General features: G+C 55.9%; 1 protein-coding gene across 1 annotated transcript in view; it reads right to left on the minus strand.

Annotated features, from left to right (window-relative positions):
* Nucleotides 1-14,273, minus strand: part of ASS1 (argininosuccinate synthase 1) — a 49,827-nt gene that overhangs the window by 21,899 nt on the left and 13,655 nt on the right. Inside the window, exons 6-9 of the mRNA XM_053559714.1 lie at nt 10,379-10,435; nt 9,018-9,092; nt 5,555-5,625; nt 4,855-4,885 (exon numbers count right to left, since the gene is read on the minus strand). Of these exons, the coding sequence (XP_053415689.1) occupies nt 4,855-4,885; nt 5,555-5,625; nt 9,018-9,092; nt 10,379-10,435 (234 nt within the window). The remainder of the gene's footprint in view (nt 1-4,854; nt 4,886-5,554; nt 5,626-9,017; nt 9,093-10,378; nt 10,436-14,273) is intronic.

The following is a 14,273-nucleotide window of genomic DNA, read 5'->3' on the forward strand; positions in this document are numbered from 1 at the left end:
GCCCAGAGCCAGGCCAAGACCTGTCAGCCCCTGGCCACCCTGCACCCCTCTCCTCGCTCCAGAACTGGGGGCTACTGGCACATCCCCACCAGCTGGTATGGTCCAGCAGGCCCCCAGCCCCCAGCCCAGAGGCAGCCCAGCTTGCCAGGGGCCCAGGAAACAAAGGGCTCAAGAAATCAGACAATTTTTCCCCTCAACTTGATCTCATTTTTTTCTTCGACGCCCCCACAGCTGGAGGCAGAATAGCAGGAGAGAACAAGTCAGGCAGGAAAAAGTGTGACTTTGGAGGAGCGAGGCGGTTCCGAGGGCTTCCTGGGAGTGGGCATGCACTCTGTCGGCACCGGGAATTAGGGTTTATTCTGCACTGACCGCAAAGCTAATGACTGCGCGTGACCCCAGCAGGTGCTCCAGCGAATGTAGCCGTCCCCGGGGTCCCTGAGGTTAATACTCACAGGGAGAAAAGAGAAGAGCAAAGCAAAAACCCATTTGAAAACACATCAACCTTTATGTATATTTTTCCACGGGCATGTTGATGTGGTGGTGGAGGGGCAGCTTGCTGCCTGGAACTCTCAAAATTCTCTCCTGCCTTTGGAGGCCCCAGCTCTCCCAGTCTGTGGCTTGGACATTTGCCACTGTGGGGATGGGGCTCCTGAGGCCTGATGGCTCAAGTCCCTCCTGTGGGCAGCCTGTGCCCAGCTGCTCTTGTCCACCTGCTGACAGTCCCTTAAATCTTTGCTTTCAAAACCCTGCAAACATTCACATGCCACTTTCCATCTGCAGTTTCTTTTGTGGTCTCGGCAGTCCTGTTTGGCAAGAAGGTCAAGTGCTGTTACCCCACGTACAGATGAGGACATCGAGGCCGATCGGGAGGGACCATGGAGGCAATAGAGTTCTGTGTGGGCACCTGGCACAGAACTGGGGCCCTGGGAGGCCCTCGTCAAGTACTGTGGGGCCTTGGGTAAGCCACTTCACCTTCTTGAGCCTCAGCTTTCTCATCTATAGAATGGGGAAAATGCTGCCTGCCTCTGACTATCTTATAATTCACACAAGAACATGCCAGGGAAAGCCTGGCGCAAACTGCAGTGTGCTTGGTGGGTGGAGAGAACAGCTGGACAAGACCCTTGGTGATCCACTGAGAAAAGCCCACCCTTAGAAAAAGCCCCTCCACTCAGGGCCAAAAGTGCCTTGGATCACTCTCCTGGGTTTAGCACTGAACGTCTCCTGTCCTCAGAAACCTTAGTCCTGGGCAAACTGATCTCTCTAGCTCTATTTCTGAGTTCAGACAGGGCCTGTGATGGCTTCTCCCACCCACCTGCAAAGTGGCATCCCTGCATCAGTTTCTGTTTGTGGGGTAAGAACAAGAACCTAGAACTGATCTTTTTTCTTTTGAGAGAGGGTCTTGCTCTGTTGCCTAGGCTAGGGAGGCAGTGGTGAGAGCATAGCTCACTGCAACCTTGAATTCCTGGACTCAAGAGATCCTCTCACCTTGGTCTCTTAAGTAGCTGGGGCTATAGTTGCATATCACCACACCAAGCTAATTTTTTTAATCTTTTGGACAGGTGGGGTCTTGCTAGGCTACCCAGGCTGGTCTTGAACTTCTGGGCTCAAGCAATCATCTTGCCTCCACCTCCTACGTCCCTGGGATTACAGGCAAGAGCCCCTGCTCCTGTCAGAACTGATCTTAAAGACAGTCCCAAGGAGGTAGGAGTCTTAATGACTCCAGCCCAATAGATCAACTCCAGCAACCAGAGAGGAAACCAAGGCTGAGAGGTGGCTTCTCCAAACTATACTTGGGAAGCCAGCCCAGGGGATTACTCTCTCCCTAATCCCACACTGTCTCCCAGCCACTATACTACCCTGGGCTGAGAAACAGTGTGAGGTCACTAGCCGGAGACACTGGCGAGAGAGAGCCAGAATTACCCATGGGACATGCGTTCCACGGGCACAGATAGGGCCAAAGACCCATCCTCAGCCAAAAGGTAAAATGAACAGGACTTGACCTCTGCGTGACCAGCACAACACCACAGCACCCCCACCCCCACATGCCAGGAACACCCTCAACCCCACAATTAACTCCACACCTCTTTACCACCTCCACCTGTGCTGGGCCTGACTGTTTGCGACAGGGAGCTTGTCACTTTCTCTCCTGCCCCAGACAGAACTAGAGGATGACAACATTTGCAGGAGGATGGGGACCATGCGGTGGAAGTCAGAGCAGCTGCCGGGAGGGCACCTGACAGCACCGATTAAATAAAATAACTAAATAGAAATAAAATGACATTTGCTTTGCATTCTGAGGTAGCTCAGACGCCTGCCTTCTTTTTACTCTCCCTCCTAAAAGCCCAGTTCAAATGACAAATAGTTTGTTGTTGAGTATCAATGCCATCTATTTATCCATCCCAGCAGGAGGGCTCACTTCCAATGTCATTTGAGGGGGGTGGAAGAGAGTGAAGAAAAAGAGAGGGGGGTGGGGGGTAGGGGGAGAGGGCAAAAGAAAGCATGAAACAGGGCCCGAGAAGGAGAGATTGGAAGCAAATGGCCCATGAGCTGAACCATGATGTAGAGGCATGATCGATGCTGCAAATGGTTTATTCATCCATCAGGTATGGCGGGCCGGCGACTGAATGAACTCTTTCACTGTGGGCCGTATGAAGTTAAAGCAAGTAAATTTCTATCTTTCTTCACATTAGCTGCCTCATTGCCCTTCAATCAGCCCTCATGGAGGCAGAAAATGGCTCAGCCATCTGCCTTCAAACCCGCCCTTCCGCAGCTCTCTGGGCTTTTTTTTGGAGCGGGGGAGGGGCCCAGGCTCCTTTAAGCTCCATCTCCCGGAGCTCCTCCCGAGGGGCTCAGGCACCCAGATCCAGACACACAAGGGTGGGTCTTGGCATCTAGCCCTTACCTCTGCACAAAGCTCTAGAGGCTGGTACAGACCCCTTTCCCAAGTGGCTGGACCCTGCCCTTGCCCCAGGCCTCTCAGGAATTATGTTTCCCCTGACTCCAGCCCAGCCCAGCCTTTCCTGCTCGATGAGAAGGGTCCCTGAGCAAGACCTTGGCCCCTTCCTCTCCAAAGCTGGCCTGGGCACGGAGGGCAGGACCCTATCTCCATGATAGAGACCTTGTGCTGAGACCAAGGGCTGTAGATATCCCAGAAGGGACATGTTTCAGTTTCCCACATTATGCAAGACAAATCAGAGTCTCAGAGAGGTTGGGTAACGTGCCCAAGGCTGCCCAGCAATAAGAAGCAGAGTTGGGATTTAGACTCAGATTTCCTGGGACTCAAGTGGGTGGCAGAATCCTTAAAAAAGATACCTTAGCACGTACTTATCCTCCACTGCCCTTGCTAGGCAAGAGGCTGAGGGGCAGACCTGTGCACGTAGCTCAGTCACCCACACCAAGCCTCGAGGCCCCCTCCAGCACTGTCCAAGGGGTGGTTTCCCGCTCTGGCCTCAGCTCTGCTTCCCAGTCTCGAGGTGCTCAGAGTCTCTCTCGAAGGTTCCTTTCCATTCTCAAGGCCTCCTCTGTGGGAGGCTGGCTGGAGAGGAGTGGGGAGCAGATTCTGTGCTTGGGGCCCGGTGGGCCTGGGAGGACACCCTGCCTGGAAGCCATGGGGCAGGCTTAGCTTCCCGCGCCCCCCTTGGTGGTGACTGACTTGCTAATTAGGGGTGGCTGGCCTGAGTGTCATGGGGTCAACAGAGCATGAACTGGAAAAACCTGTGGCCAGCAGGCGGCAGCCCTGGCAGGGCCATCAGCCCCCAGGGGGCAAGGGTGCCAGCTCCGGAGTGACAAGCTCGGACCAAGCAGGGAGAACGGCAAGAGGGGGCTGTGGGCCCCTGACAGGGGGGAGCCACTGACAGGGGTCAGAGGGCACCAGCCCACTCCCTTGTTGAGCGGCTGGTGCCCCGGGGAGAGTCGCTGCTCTGGGCCTCAGTTTCCTCACCCATAAAGTCAGGGTGCTCAGTCAGCATCCTAGGAAGTTAAGGCAAAAAAATGCCAACCCCGTGCCTGGTCCTCAGAAAAGGTGTTTGGTAACACTGTCCGAGGGGCAGAGTGAAAGTCAGAGTCCCCTGGAGGTGGGAGAGCTGGACTCCAGCACTCCCCAGTCTCACCCAAACCACCCAGGCGCCCCCTCCCTGCTTGTCTTCTTGGGTCCCCCAGGCTCAGCTGCTGAGGACACCCCCCAAACAAATAAGCAGCCCACCCTACCTCCAAATAGGCCACCCCGGGTGTGGGGCTGGGACAGGCAATGGAGACACATTCCCTCAGGGACAAAGAGATTTTTCTCTTCCCATAATAGATTTGGGCCTCCCGCTCCATCTCCCATGGTGGGCAGGGGTGAACACAAAGAACCCCCCTCCTGAGAGAGAAACCCTAAACTTCAAACAGGGCTGAGGGCCCACATGGCCAGCGGGGGAGGCTAGGGACAGGGGCACAGGGTGGCTGGCAGTGGGCATGGAACTCAGACCCAGACAAACAGGTCCTGAACCTCTAATCTGCAGCCCCTTGCAAGTGCGGCAGCAGCGGCCTGAGAGCTGGTGGGCACAGGCTGGGCCTCCTGTGTGTGTCTCATCTGCCTAATTACTTCTTTATTGTCTCGGTCACACTCGCGCTCTCTGTTGTCCTGAAATACTTCCCTCCCCTGTTCATCCCAGCGGCAGTTAGAGAAAGAGCACCAGGGAAGGGAGAGGGCGGGCAGAGTGGGGCTGGGGGTCCCGGGGAACACAGGCAGGGCTCGGCCTCGGCCCCATGCCCGGCCCCCCGTGAAATTTCAAATTAGGCTACAAATACATCAGACAGCATCGGCATGGAGCAGCTACCACCAAAGACGCCTGGCTCAGAGGAAGTGGGGATTACCTTGGGGTTCTCCAGGATCCCAGCCTCATAGCTGTGGAGGGGAGAGGGAAGACGGGGATCAGTTGGGGGGAGACACAGCTCATCCGACCCCAAACACACATATACCATTGTGTCAACAAGTCTGGTTGGCCTTTTGCTCTCTGCCAAAGAAACGGTTGCCAACCCTGCCTGGCACATCCTGGGCCCACCACAGTTGCCTGTGGGAGCTGCAGGTTGTAAGAAAGGGCCAGGACCCTCCTTATAGACTTCTGGGGCCATCACTGGGGATCCACACATTGGGGGGCTTGGCTCTCCAGCATTTTCCCACATGCTGTTCCCTCTGCCTTAAACACTCTTCCCTGTGCCCTGGTGGGGCGTCTTCATCCTTGAGGGTTTGTTTTTGTTTTTTTAGCTGATAGCCCTAATCTAAGGATATCCTTGAGGTTTCAACCTCAAATGCTGCCTCTTCCAAGAAGCCCTCCCTGATACCTGGGATGAGCCCAGGTATCATGATCTATCTCCCTCACAACATTGAGCAGAAGTGTGAAGAGGGCACACATGAGCCGGGTGGTTTGACGTCTATCCTCCCCGAGGCCTCTTGGCTCTACGAGGGCAGGGCCCCAGCTGTGGGGTTGCCACTGCCACATCCTGGCCTGACCCAGGCACAGACAGGAGCTCACAACCCTGGCCTGCCGGTGGGCGGCGGGGACCCACATCTCACCTGATGTGCATGAGATTCTCATCCATGCTCCACGGGTTCTTGGGCGTGACTGGGATGGGAATTCCATGTTGCTGCCGGAGAGAGACGAGACCAGAGTGAGGCAGCGGGAAACAGGAGGGCAGGCCCAGAGCCTCGTTCCTTGCAAGGTGGCAGCAAACTCTAGCCCCCACGACCCAAGACCCTGGGTCACCTCCTGGTCTCCTTCCCCTCCCTGGGGCTGCTGGGAGCAGAGTGGGGGCTCCATTCCTGGACCTGCCCATGGGGAAACTGTCAGCCCATGTGTCTGAGATGTTGTAGAGTGGACACTGGGGGCTTTAGGGGCTCCTTGCAGAAGATTCTGAGTGTGTGCAGGGCACTGTGCTGAGGGCCTCCTGGCACAGCTCACTGGCCCCACGGTGACCCTGGAGCTAGAATGGACCCAACTGCACATGAAGCCAGAATGTGAACCAAGCTGTCTGCCACCACCGCCGCCAGATCCCACACTGTGCTTAATGTGGACCCAAGGACGGAAGGGCCACCAGGAGGGATTTATAACATGTGGCCTATGCCTGGGGGAGCCCCCATCTCTGCCTCCAGGGTATGGGCTCTGATGACGCTTTGCTTCCCAAATGGTCCAGTCCATTCTTACAAGAGAAAACACCCCCACTGAGACCTAGGGCTAGAGGCCCCCACTTTGAAGCCCACTTTAGCCTCTTAGGGGAAGACCATGCTGGTTGCCTTAGTGACCGTGCTGCCCTGGCCTGCACCAGATTAGAACCCAACATGAGCCCCTTCTGGCACCTCAGCTCCAGTGGGTCCCAGGGGGAACCACAGCCAGCCCAGCTGCAGTGGCCTCTGCCAGGTCGCCCCCAGCCATCTCTCTCTGCCTGGCCCTGGCCTTCATCTCAGGACGGTTAAGAGGCTAGATGCCGCTTCCAGATGGCTGCTGGTTTCCTTCATCATCACTTTAAAATTAAAAGGAGGCTGGGCATGGTGGCTCACGCCTGTGATCCCAGCACTCTGGGAGGCTAAGGCGGGTGGATTGCCTAAGCTCACAAGTTCGAGACCAGCCTGAGTCAGAGCGAGACCCCATCTCTAAAAATAGCTGGGCATTGGGTGGCGCCTGTGGCTCAGAGGAGTAGGGCGCCAGCCCCATATACTGGAGGTGGCGGGTTCAAACCTGGCCCCGGCCAAAAAGAAAAAGCTGGGCATTGTGGCAGGTGCCTGTAGCCCAGCTACCCAGGAGGCTAAAGCAAGAGAATCGCTTCAGCCTAAGAGTTTGAGGTTGCTGTGAGCTGTGACACCATGTCACTCTACCGAGGGTGACAAGGTGAAACTCAGTCCCCCCCAAAAAAAAAAAATTAAAACCAGGCTAAAACCCTCTGCTTTTTTTTTTTTTTTAAAGCCAGGAGACTTTGTGGATTCTTCATTTTAAATTGTACGAGCAAATGAGAGCACCCCATTTAAGGCTGTTCAATGTTGGGGGGTTCACTTGTCCTCCTCCGAAGTTGCCCAGAGTCAAATCTACGCACCAGCCTTGTCTTCCTTTCAGGCAGGTTTGCCAGGCGTGGGGACCCAGACCGGGCCCTGGGGGGGGCTGGGGAGTGGGTGCGGCTCTCCCACAGAGACATCCCCGTGGCCTGTTGGTCACTATCCTCACTGAGTGGCTGGGGGCTACAACAAACAGTCGGCCAGCTCCCCTGCTTCTCTCTTTCCCAGGGGCCCTCCATCATGGAGGGCGGGAAGACAGAAGAGAAGGAAGGAAGGGCCAGCACAGTGACCATCCAAAGACCAGAGAGATTTCTGTCTCCCGGGCCCCCCCGTCCTGAAGCCCCCCTCAAACTCCTGCCGCAATTGAGGACAGCAAACCCAACCCCCCAAGTGTACAGACAGGAGCCTGCCCTGCTTCCAGCTCCCACCTTATACTTTTAGCTTTTTAAAAAATCAGTTACGGTGACGGTGATACGGATTGGGTGGTTCTGGGTGTTTGTTGCCTGGGTGAGGGATTTGTGGGGAGGCAGAAAGTGAGGCAAATGCATATTTTTTGTGAGTCTCGCTGAGTACCTTTTGGCCTTGGCTCCTCATGGGTCTTGAAAGCAGAGATTTTCAAAGCCCGATTGATTTTTCTCTCATCTGTCTCTGACCCTGGCTGCATCTGAATTTTGGACAAAGCCTAATATTGCTGCTCAGTTATTTTGGTCATTTCTTGGGTGCAGAAACACTGCCTCGGCCTTCCTTCTAGAATGTCACAGCTCAGTTCAGATACCCATCACTGAGACTGTGTTTGGTTCATCTTCCCCTGGCAAAGTTCTCTGTTCAAAAGGTTATTTGGGGTAGAGGCCGAGTGCCCCCATCCACAAACCTGGGGAGGAGGGACACCCACTCCTGAAATTCATCTTTGCTGGGAAAACCAAGAGCCGCTTTTGTCTGGGGGCTTAAAGGGCAATATGAGGGTCAACTCTCTCACCCTCTGTCTAACTGCGACTCGAGGCATGACAGTGGCGCTGGGTGGGGGTTCCAATTCATTATTCTTAAACCTGGAACATGCTTCATGTTTGTATCATCAAGAGACAAGGGGGGAAATCCCTCCATAACCCGCTCGCTAATAGCTCTGCTATTTGACAATTTGTTTGGCAACATATGGGCTTGCTCCTGAAAACTCCCCTCTTAAGTATAAAACAACAGATGGTAAAGAAGGTCTTTCCTCCCAGCACTCCAGGTCTTAATGGGATGCTGGCGGAGGGGCAGGGCTGTGTCCCCGCCACGTCCCCTGCCATGCGGCACCTTGGTGGAAGCGAGAGCTCACAGCCGGCCCCAGTGACTGCTATTTAAAAACCTGAGCAATTTTCTCGTGTGCGCTGCGTTGCTTTCCCGTCTGATTGATTGAGGCTGTTTGTCAAGGGCTGCCATCGAGTCGCTAAAAAGAAAGGTGCCCTGGGGAGCGGCTAAGGATCTTGATGCAAAACTTCTAATATGTTTTATTGCAACTTGTACTTCAAAAGGGGCAGGCGGTGCAGAAGGCTTTGTTTGCCCCTGCCCTTCTGAGTGCCACTGTTCTGGGGTAATTGCCAGGGACAATTAGCATCAGGTAACTGGGAGAACAGCCTCTTGATCATACTTCCCCCTGTCCCTCAAGTGACGCGTGCCAAGTGATGCACACTGCGGAGGTGGTGGTGGGGTTCAAGGCGGCAGGGGGGTTCTGGGGTCCTCTGGGGCAGGAGAGTGAGCCTAGTGCCCTCTGGCTTAGAGGACGAGGGACTTGCTTTGGAGATGTCCCACCCAGGCAAGGGGCCTGCAGAGGCCACACCTCTATGGGGCCAGGTGCCACCTGGGGGATAAGCTGGGGCAGAGGTTCAATCACCCCCCCATCAAGTGGGGACCAGTCCTGGCCTGGGCCACTGGCCCAGACAGCCCCAGAGCAGGACTGTACCTCCTGGGGGGGAGGGGGTGGCAGGAGGGGGAGGCCTGGTGGTGCAGACCGTACCTTTGCGTATTCCATCAGGTCATTGCGGCCCTTGAAGCGGTTGTAGAACTCAGGCATCCTCCAGGGAGCGATGACCTGGACACAGGGAGAGGGGTGAGGACCTGGGAGGGCCTGGCACCCTGGCCCTCTTCCTGGCCTCTGGAGACCAGCCTGGACCCTGCCCCCAGCCCTATCCCAGGTCTTGGGCTTGGCCTCTGTACACAAAGACCTAAAAACCAGCCCCTTTGCCCCCAGGCTGCTGTGGGAACCGAGGGAGGCCCTTGAGCCTGGCCACTGGGCCAGCGGCAAGCCAACAAGCGGCTACTGTCCAGGGCTGCATGGCAGCTTGGTGTTTGAGGTCAAAATAGATCATTAGAGTGCATTACTGCTCCCCTCCAGGCCTCTCTCGTGCCCAGCAGCGGCTGGCTGGTTAGAGGGACAGGGAAAATATTCCACTAAAAGGAAAAAGGATGCCTTAGAGTCCCTTGGGCGCTGGAGAAGGAGCAAATCTTCCAGAACTTTAGCCCAAAGGGGTCTCAGCGGAGCTCAGACCAGGCCTCAGGTGCCAAGCACCTGAGACGCAGCTGTCCCACCGGAGATGTGCAGCCCGTGTGCAGCCCACTCAGGGTCTGGAAAAACCAGGATAGAAAGAAAATGTACCCATCCTATTCATAATTTTTTTACATTGATTACATATTGAATAACATTTTAGGTACAATAAAATGTTATTAAAGTGATATCTGTTTTTTTCTATTTTATTTTTTTAATAATGGCTGCTAAAAAAAACTGGAAAGTACCCATGAGGCTTGCCTTGGTGGTGTGTCATAGTCCTGCTGCTCTGCCCTGCCTGGCTCAGGAGCTCTGGACACAGGCACTGACACTGCAGCCTTGCCCTGGGGCCTGCCCCAGAGGCCTTCAGCAGGGACTGAATGTACCTGCTTATTCACAGATGGACAGGGGCCAGGTCCAAGGTCAGGCTAGAGGGGCAGAGGTAGCAGCAACAGCAGGCTGAGCAGTACCTAGGGGCCAGGCACAGGTGGCCAGTAGGGAGCCAGGGCATAGCTGGGTGACCCTGGCCTGGGCTGAAAGAGCTCCAGGCAGTTCAGAAATCGGTGACCATGGTCCAGAGCTGCTCTGGCCTGCTCCCAGGGAACGCTGAGGACACTGGCTGACAGGCAACAGCAACCTCTGTCCAGTGCCCTGGACCACCCAGGCACCTGGACAGTACCTCTGGGAAGAATGAAAGGCCAGAAAGAGAGTGGCGTGCCTGGCAGAATGGCCACCGGACAAGCACAGGAAAGATTCAGTAGCACATCATCCCTGTCCTGTGGAACCTCCCAGAACCCTGTACCCTGACCCTTGGAGGAGCAGCAACATCCTACCTTAATCTGGGGGGCCAGCGAGTAGCAGGAGAGCTCAAACCGGACCTGATCATTCCCCTGAAATATGGAACACAGGATGTCAGAAGTCATAATATGGAGGTCTGGGGTCTGGGGAAGGCATGGGGATAGGGGCCGCACATGGCAGACTCAGGCGCAGGGATGTGCACAGAGGGTCACGTATGTGCAGACCTGCAGCAGAAGAGGTGTGCACGTCTGGGAACCTGGCAGGGTAGGGTGTGCTCATGTGTGGTTATGTGGGTACACAGTTCAGTCCACAGCACAGGGGACAGGGATCATGAAGGCCCAGGTCCTTGTCCAGATTGCCTCTGAACTGCCCACACGAGGCTCTTTCTGAAGGTCTCCCACTTGCCTGACGCTACCCCGTTCCCCTGCCCTCCCCAACCCCCCGCCCCGTCCCAGACGGGAGACCAAGCTCCCTCCGGGGCCTGGACACTCTGGTGCTTTGATCCCCATGCCCATAAACCTGGGAGTCAGCCTCAGTTTCCTCATCTCTGCAATGGCTGAGTGAGGGAAGGAGATGGAACCAGATAACCTGAAGGCCTTTTACTCCTTCCTCAGTTCCTCTTTGCACAGACAGGGAAACTGAGGCCCAGAGAGGGAAAAGGCCTCAAGGACACATAGCCAGGGCAGGTGCCCTCCTAGCCTGTACCTTCTGCTGTCAAGCAGAGTCACCCCACCCCCACCTTAGCTGCCAGTGCCCAGACACAGCCCCTGCTGCTGACCACACTGATGGTGACAAGGAGGGCAGAGAGTGGGCGCTGGCCTCAGCCAGGCCAGCTCAAGCCCAGGGAGCACAAAGCTGCCCACGCCCTGCCTGTTCCCCGTTGGCTGGTAGCCCGAGGAAGACTTAAGCACTGTGGAAATAACAGAGGGACCTTTCGCCTACTGTGAAAACTGCATGGCGCAGCGAGGCAGCGGTGGGAATAACATGTCATTTTCCAGAGTCTGGGCAAGCAATAGGGAAGGACAGGCTCCAGCCCCTCTCCGCAGAGCCAGAGCTGTGTCTGTGGTGGGTGCGCCTCTCCACACTTCTGGGGCCAGCCCTGCTCACCATCCAGTTCCTCTAGTGAGCACTTACTATGTGCTGTCACTTGGAGAGCCACATGGAGTCACTTGGAGAGTCCCACCCGGAGCCAGTGGGACTCTTAACCCTGTTTCACAGGTGAGGAAAGTGAAGCTCAGAGAGGTGAAGCTGCTTACTCAGGGTCACAGAGCAAATGCACCCAACCTAGTTCACACTCAGGCATACAATGACCCCACTGAGAGCAGCTTACATTATTAACCATATCATGCATAGGGACATGGAGGTGAGATGCGGGGCGGCCACAGCCCAACCCCCGTGGCCAGCACGTTCTGCAGCAGTGGCAGCTATGATAAAAGGCAGCTTCATTTGTATCTGTGACGCGGAGTGTTGCCTACCCTGCCCTTCCCCAGCGGCTTCACATTTCCCTAACACAAAAGCGGCTTGTGCCTCCCAGGCCAGGCCCGGGTGGGCTGCTGTCTACCCCTCCAGACGCTGCCATGGGGAGACCCATCTGTTCAGGAGCCAGAGACCCTGGAAGAAGCCAAACAGACAGCTTCCTGGGTTCCAGCTCTGCCTTCACAGAAGCCAGTCCTGTCTTCCCTGACCCCAAGGCCCCAGCACAAGGAAGCTCCCCTGGCCAAGGGGGATGCAGTGTCTCCACACACGTATCCACATGTTGCTATCTGAACACGCATGTGTAAACCACACATGTGAGCACGGGCCCACTGGGACTGCATGGCCTGGGGCTTTTCCATCTGCCCTGGGACAGCCATACAGATGGCGCCATTTACAAAACTCCTGCCCCCTAGCTGTGCCCCTGCCAGAGTCTCAGGCTTATATTTCCAGGCCCCTCTCCGCAAACTGGGAGGGGTCTGCTCTCTGCACTGCATTCTGTCTAGGTGGGGCCAGGCCGGCAGCAGGCTCTGGAAGGTGAGAACGTGGCTTGATTTCTATGCCAGGTGCTGTCTGTGGGGCCATAGGGAGGGGGCTGCCCAGCCTCCAGGCCTCCACGTGGGCTGTTCCTGAAGGCCAGTTTGCCCTTCCCCCAGCATCACTGGCTAACTCTGGCTGCCCCTGGACACATTGGTGTCACCCTCCCTGAGCCCAAAGGCCCATCCTGTGATGGTGTCCAGTGTGCAGAGCAGAGCCAGCCACAGAGTGAGCAAATAAACTCCTGCAACCAGACAGATCCCAGGGGCGGGCTCCTGCCCTTCCCCCAGCCTTCCTGGTCCTTCCCACTCATGCCTGCAGTTACTGGAAATTGTCTCCACACAGGCTGCTGGGGGCTTTCCCAGGTACTGTACACAACGGGAAACTGAGGCATGGAAGTACACTGAGCCTGTCAACCCTCCAGAAGAGGTGGCAGAGACAGGTTGGCACTGGCTCCTGGCATCCTAGGTAGCCTTCCTGCTCTTGGACTTGGAGGCCCCAGTGATAATTGGAGACTGACTATACCTCCTGTGGCCCAAATGTGAATGTGGGATGCCACTTAGTTCCCAGCTGCCACTGCCACTGAGGACATCCTTCCCAGGGCTCAGCCCTGCAGAGGACCCCAGGCAGAGCCTCCCCTGAGAGTCAGCCCAAAGGCCTCAAACATAAGCCTGTGGCGCCCTCTGGTGGCCATATGGAGACATGCACAGTTGTCTCAGCTGCTTGTCTGGGGGCGGGGGTGTGGGGTGGGGAGGGGTACGTCTCTGCCTGGACAAGTGGGAGGGCACCAAAGCCAGGGTAGACCACCCCCGACCCACGCACACACACACTCTACTCATTTCACAAGCCCTGAGTGCTACCAAAATGAATCTTAATTGTACTGTTAGAGGGACCTTCTCCGGGCAGGACACCTTCCAAGTCCTGATCCCCAGGCTTCCACTTGAGTGCCTCCTGAGATGGGGAGCTCACTGCCCAGCTCATTCCACCCAGGCTGATGAGATGGTTTGAAGGGCTTTGTTTATTATGCACTGACATTTGTTATTGATGACCTTGTCTCTGTCCCCAGAACCGGTCTGACAATCTCAGCATCAAGACACTTGCTCCACTGAGTGTTCACTATGTGCCAGGCTTTGGACCTGGCACCTCCAGCTCCCCACCTTGCATCCGCTCTCCTCCCCCTTGCTTGCTAAGACACAGGCTCCCCAAGGGCACACAAGCCTGGGAAGTTCAACATCACGCTGGTGCCCAGCTGGTGCCCAGCCTTAGAGCCACTGCTATAAGCTTGCTGAACTAGCACCCAAGCAAATAAACGAGTGCATGACCAGTGCCATCCTGGTAGGTGGCCGTTTGCAAGGCCGCCTTCAGATAACACATCTTCTATCTTTTTTTTTTTTTTTTTTTTTTTGGCCAGGGCTGGGTTTGAACCCACCACCTCCGGCATATGGGACCGGCACCCTACCCGCTGAGCCACAGGTGCCGCCCCCTCACCTCTTCTATCTTAACCTTAGCTGGTGTCCCTGCACCACAGTGACTGGGGTCTGCTCCCACCATCAGCAGCTCTACCACCAGCCTGGGGCGGGCAAGGTAGTGAATTCCCCATCCCAGGGAAGTTCAGAGCCTTCTGACTGCGGAGTTGTTAAGCAGCCAATTCTTGTACAAGGCTCTTGGCCTGTGAGAGCTCATGACTCAAGAGTCTTTTTTTTTTTTTTTGGCTAGAGTCTTTATAAAAACATTCCCAGCAGTTGCTGTATTGTGAAGAAACCCTGTTCCTAAGGGCTGCCATCTGCAGGGTGGCATGCTGAGGGCTTTCCTGCTTCCTGCCCTCCAGGGCTCCCCTTCAGTCTGCAGTGGTGCACATGGGCCAGAGGCAGGGGGTGTGATGGGGTGAATTACGTCCCCCCAGAAAGAGAGGTTCAAGTC

The sequence above is a fragment of the Nycticebus coucang genome, chromosome 2 (assembly GCF_027406575.1).
Source record: "Nycticebus coucang isolate mNycCou1 chromosome 2, mNycCou1.pri, whole genome shotgun sequence".
NCBI lineage: Eukaryota > Metazoa > Chordata > Mammalia > Primates > Lorisidae > Nycticebus > Nycticebus coucang.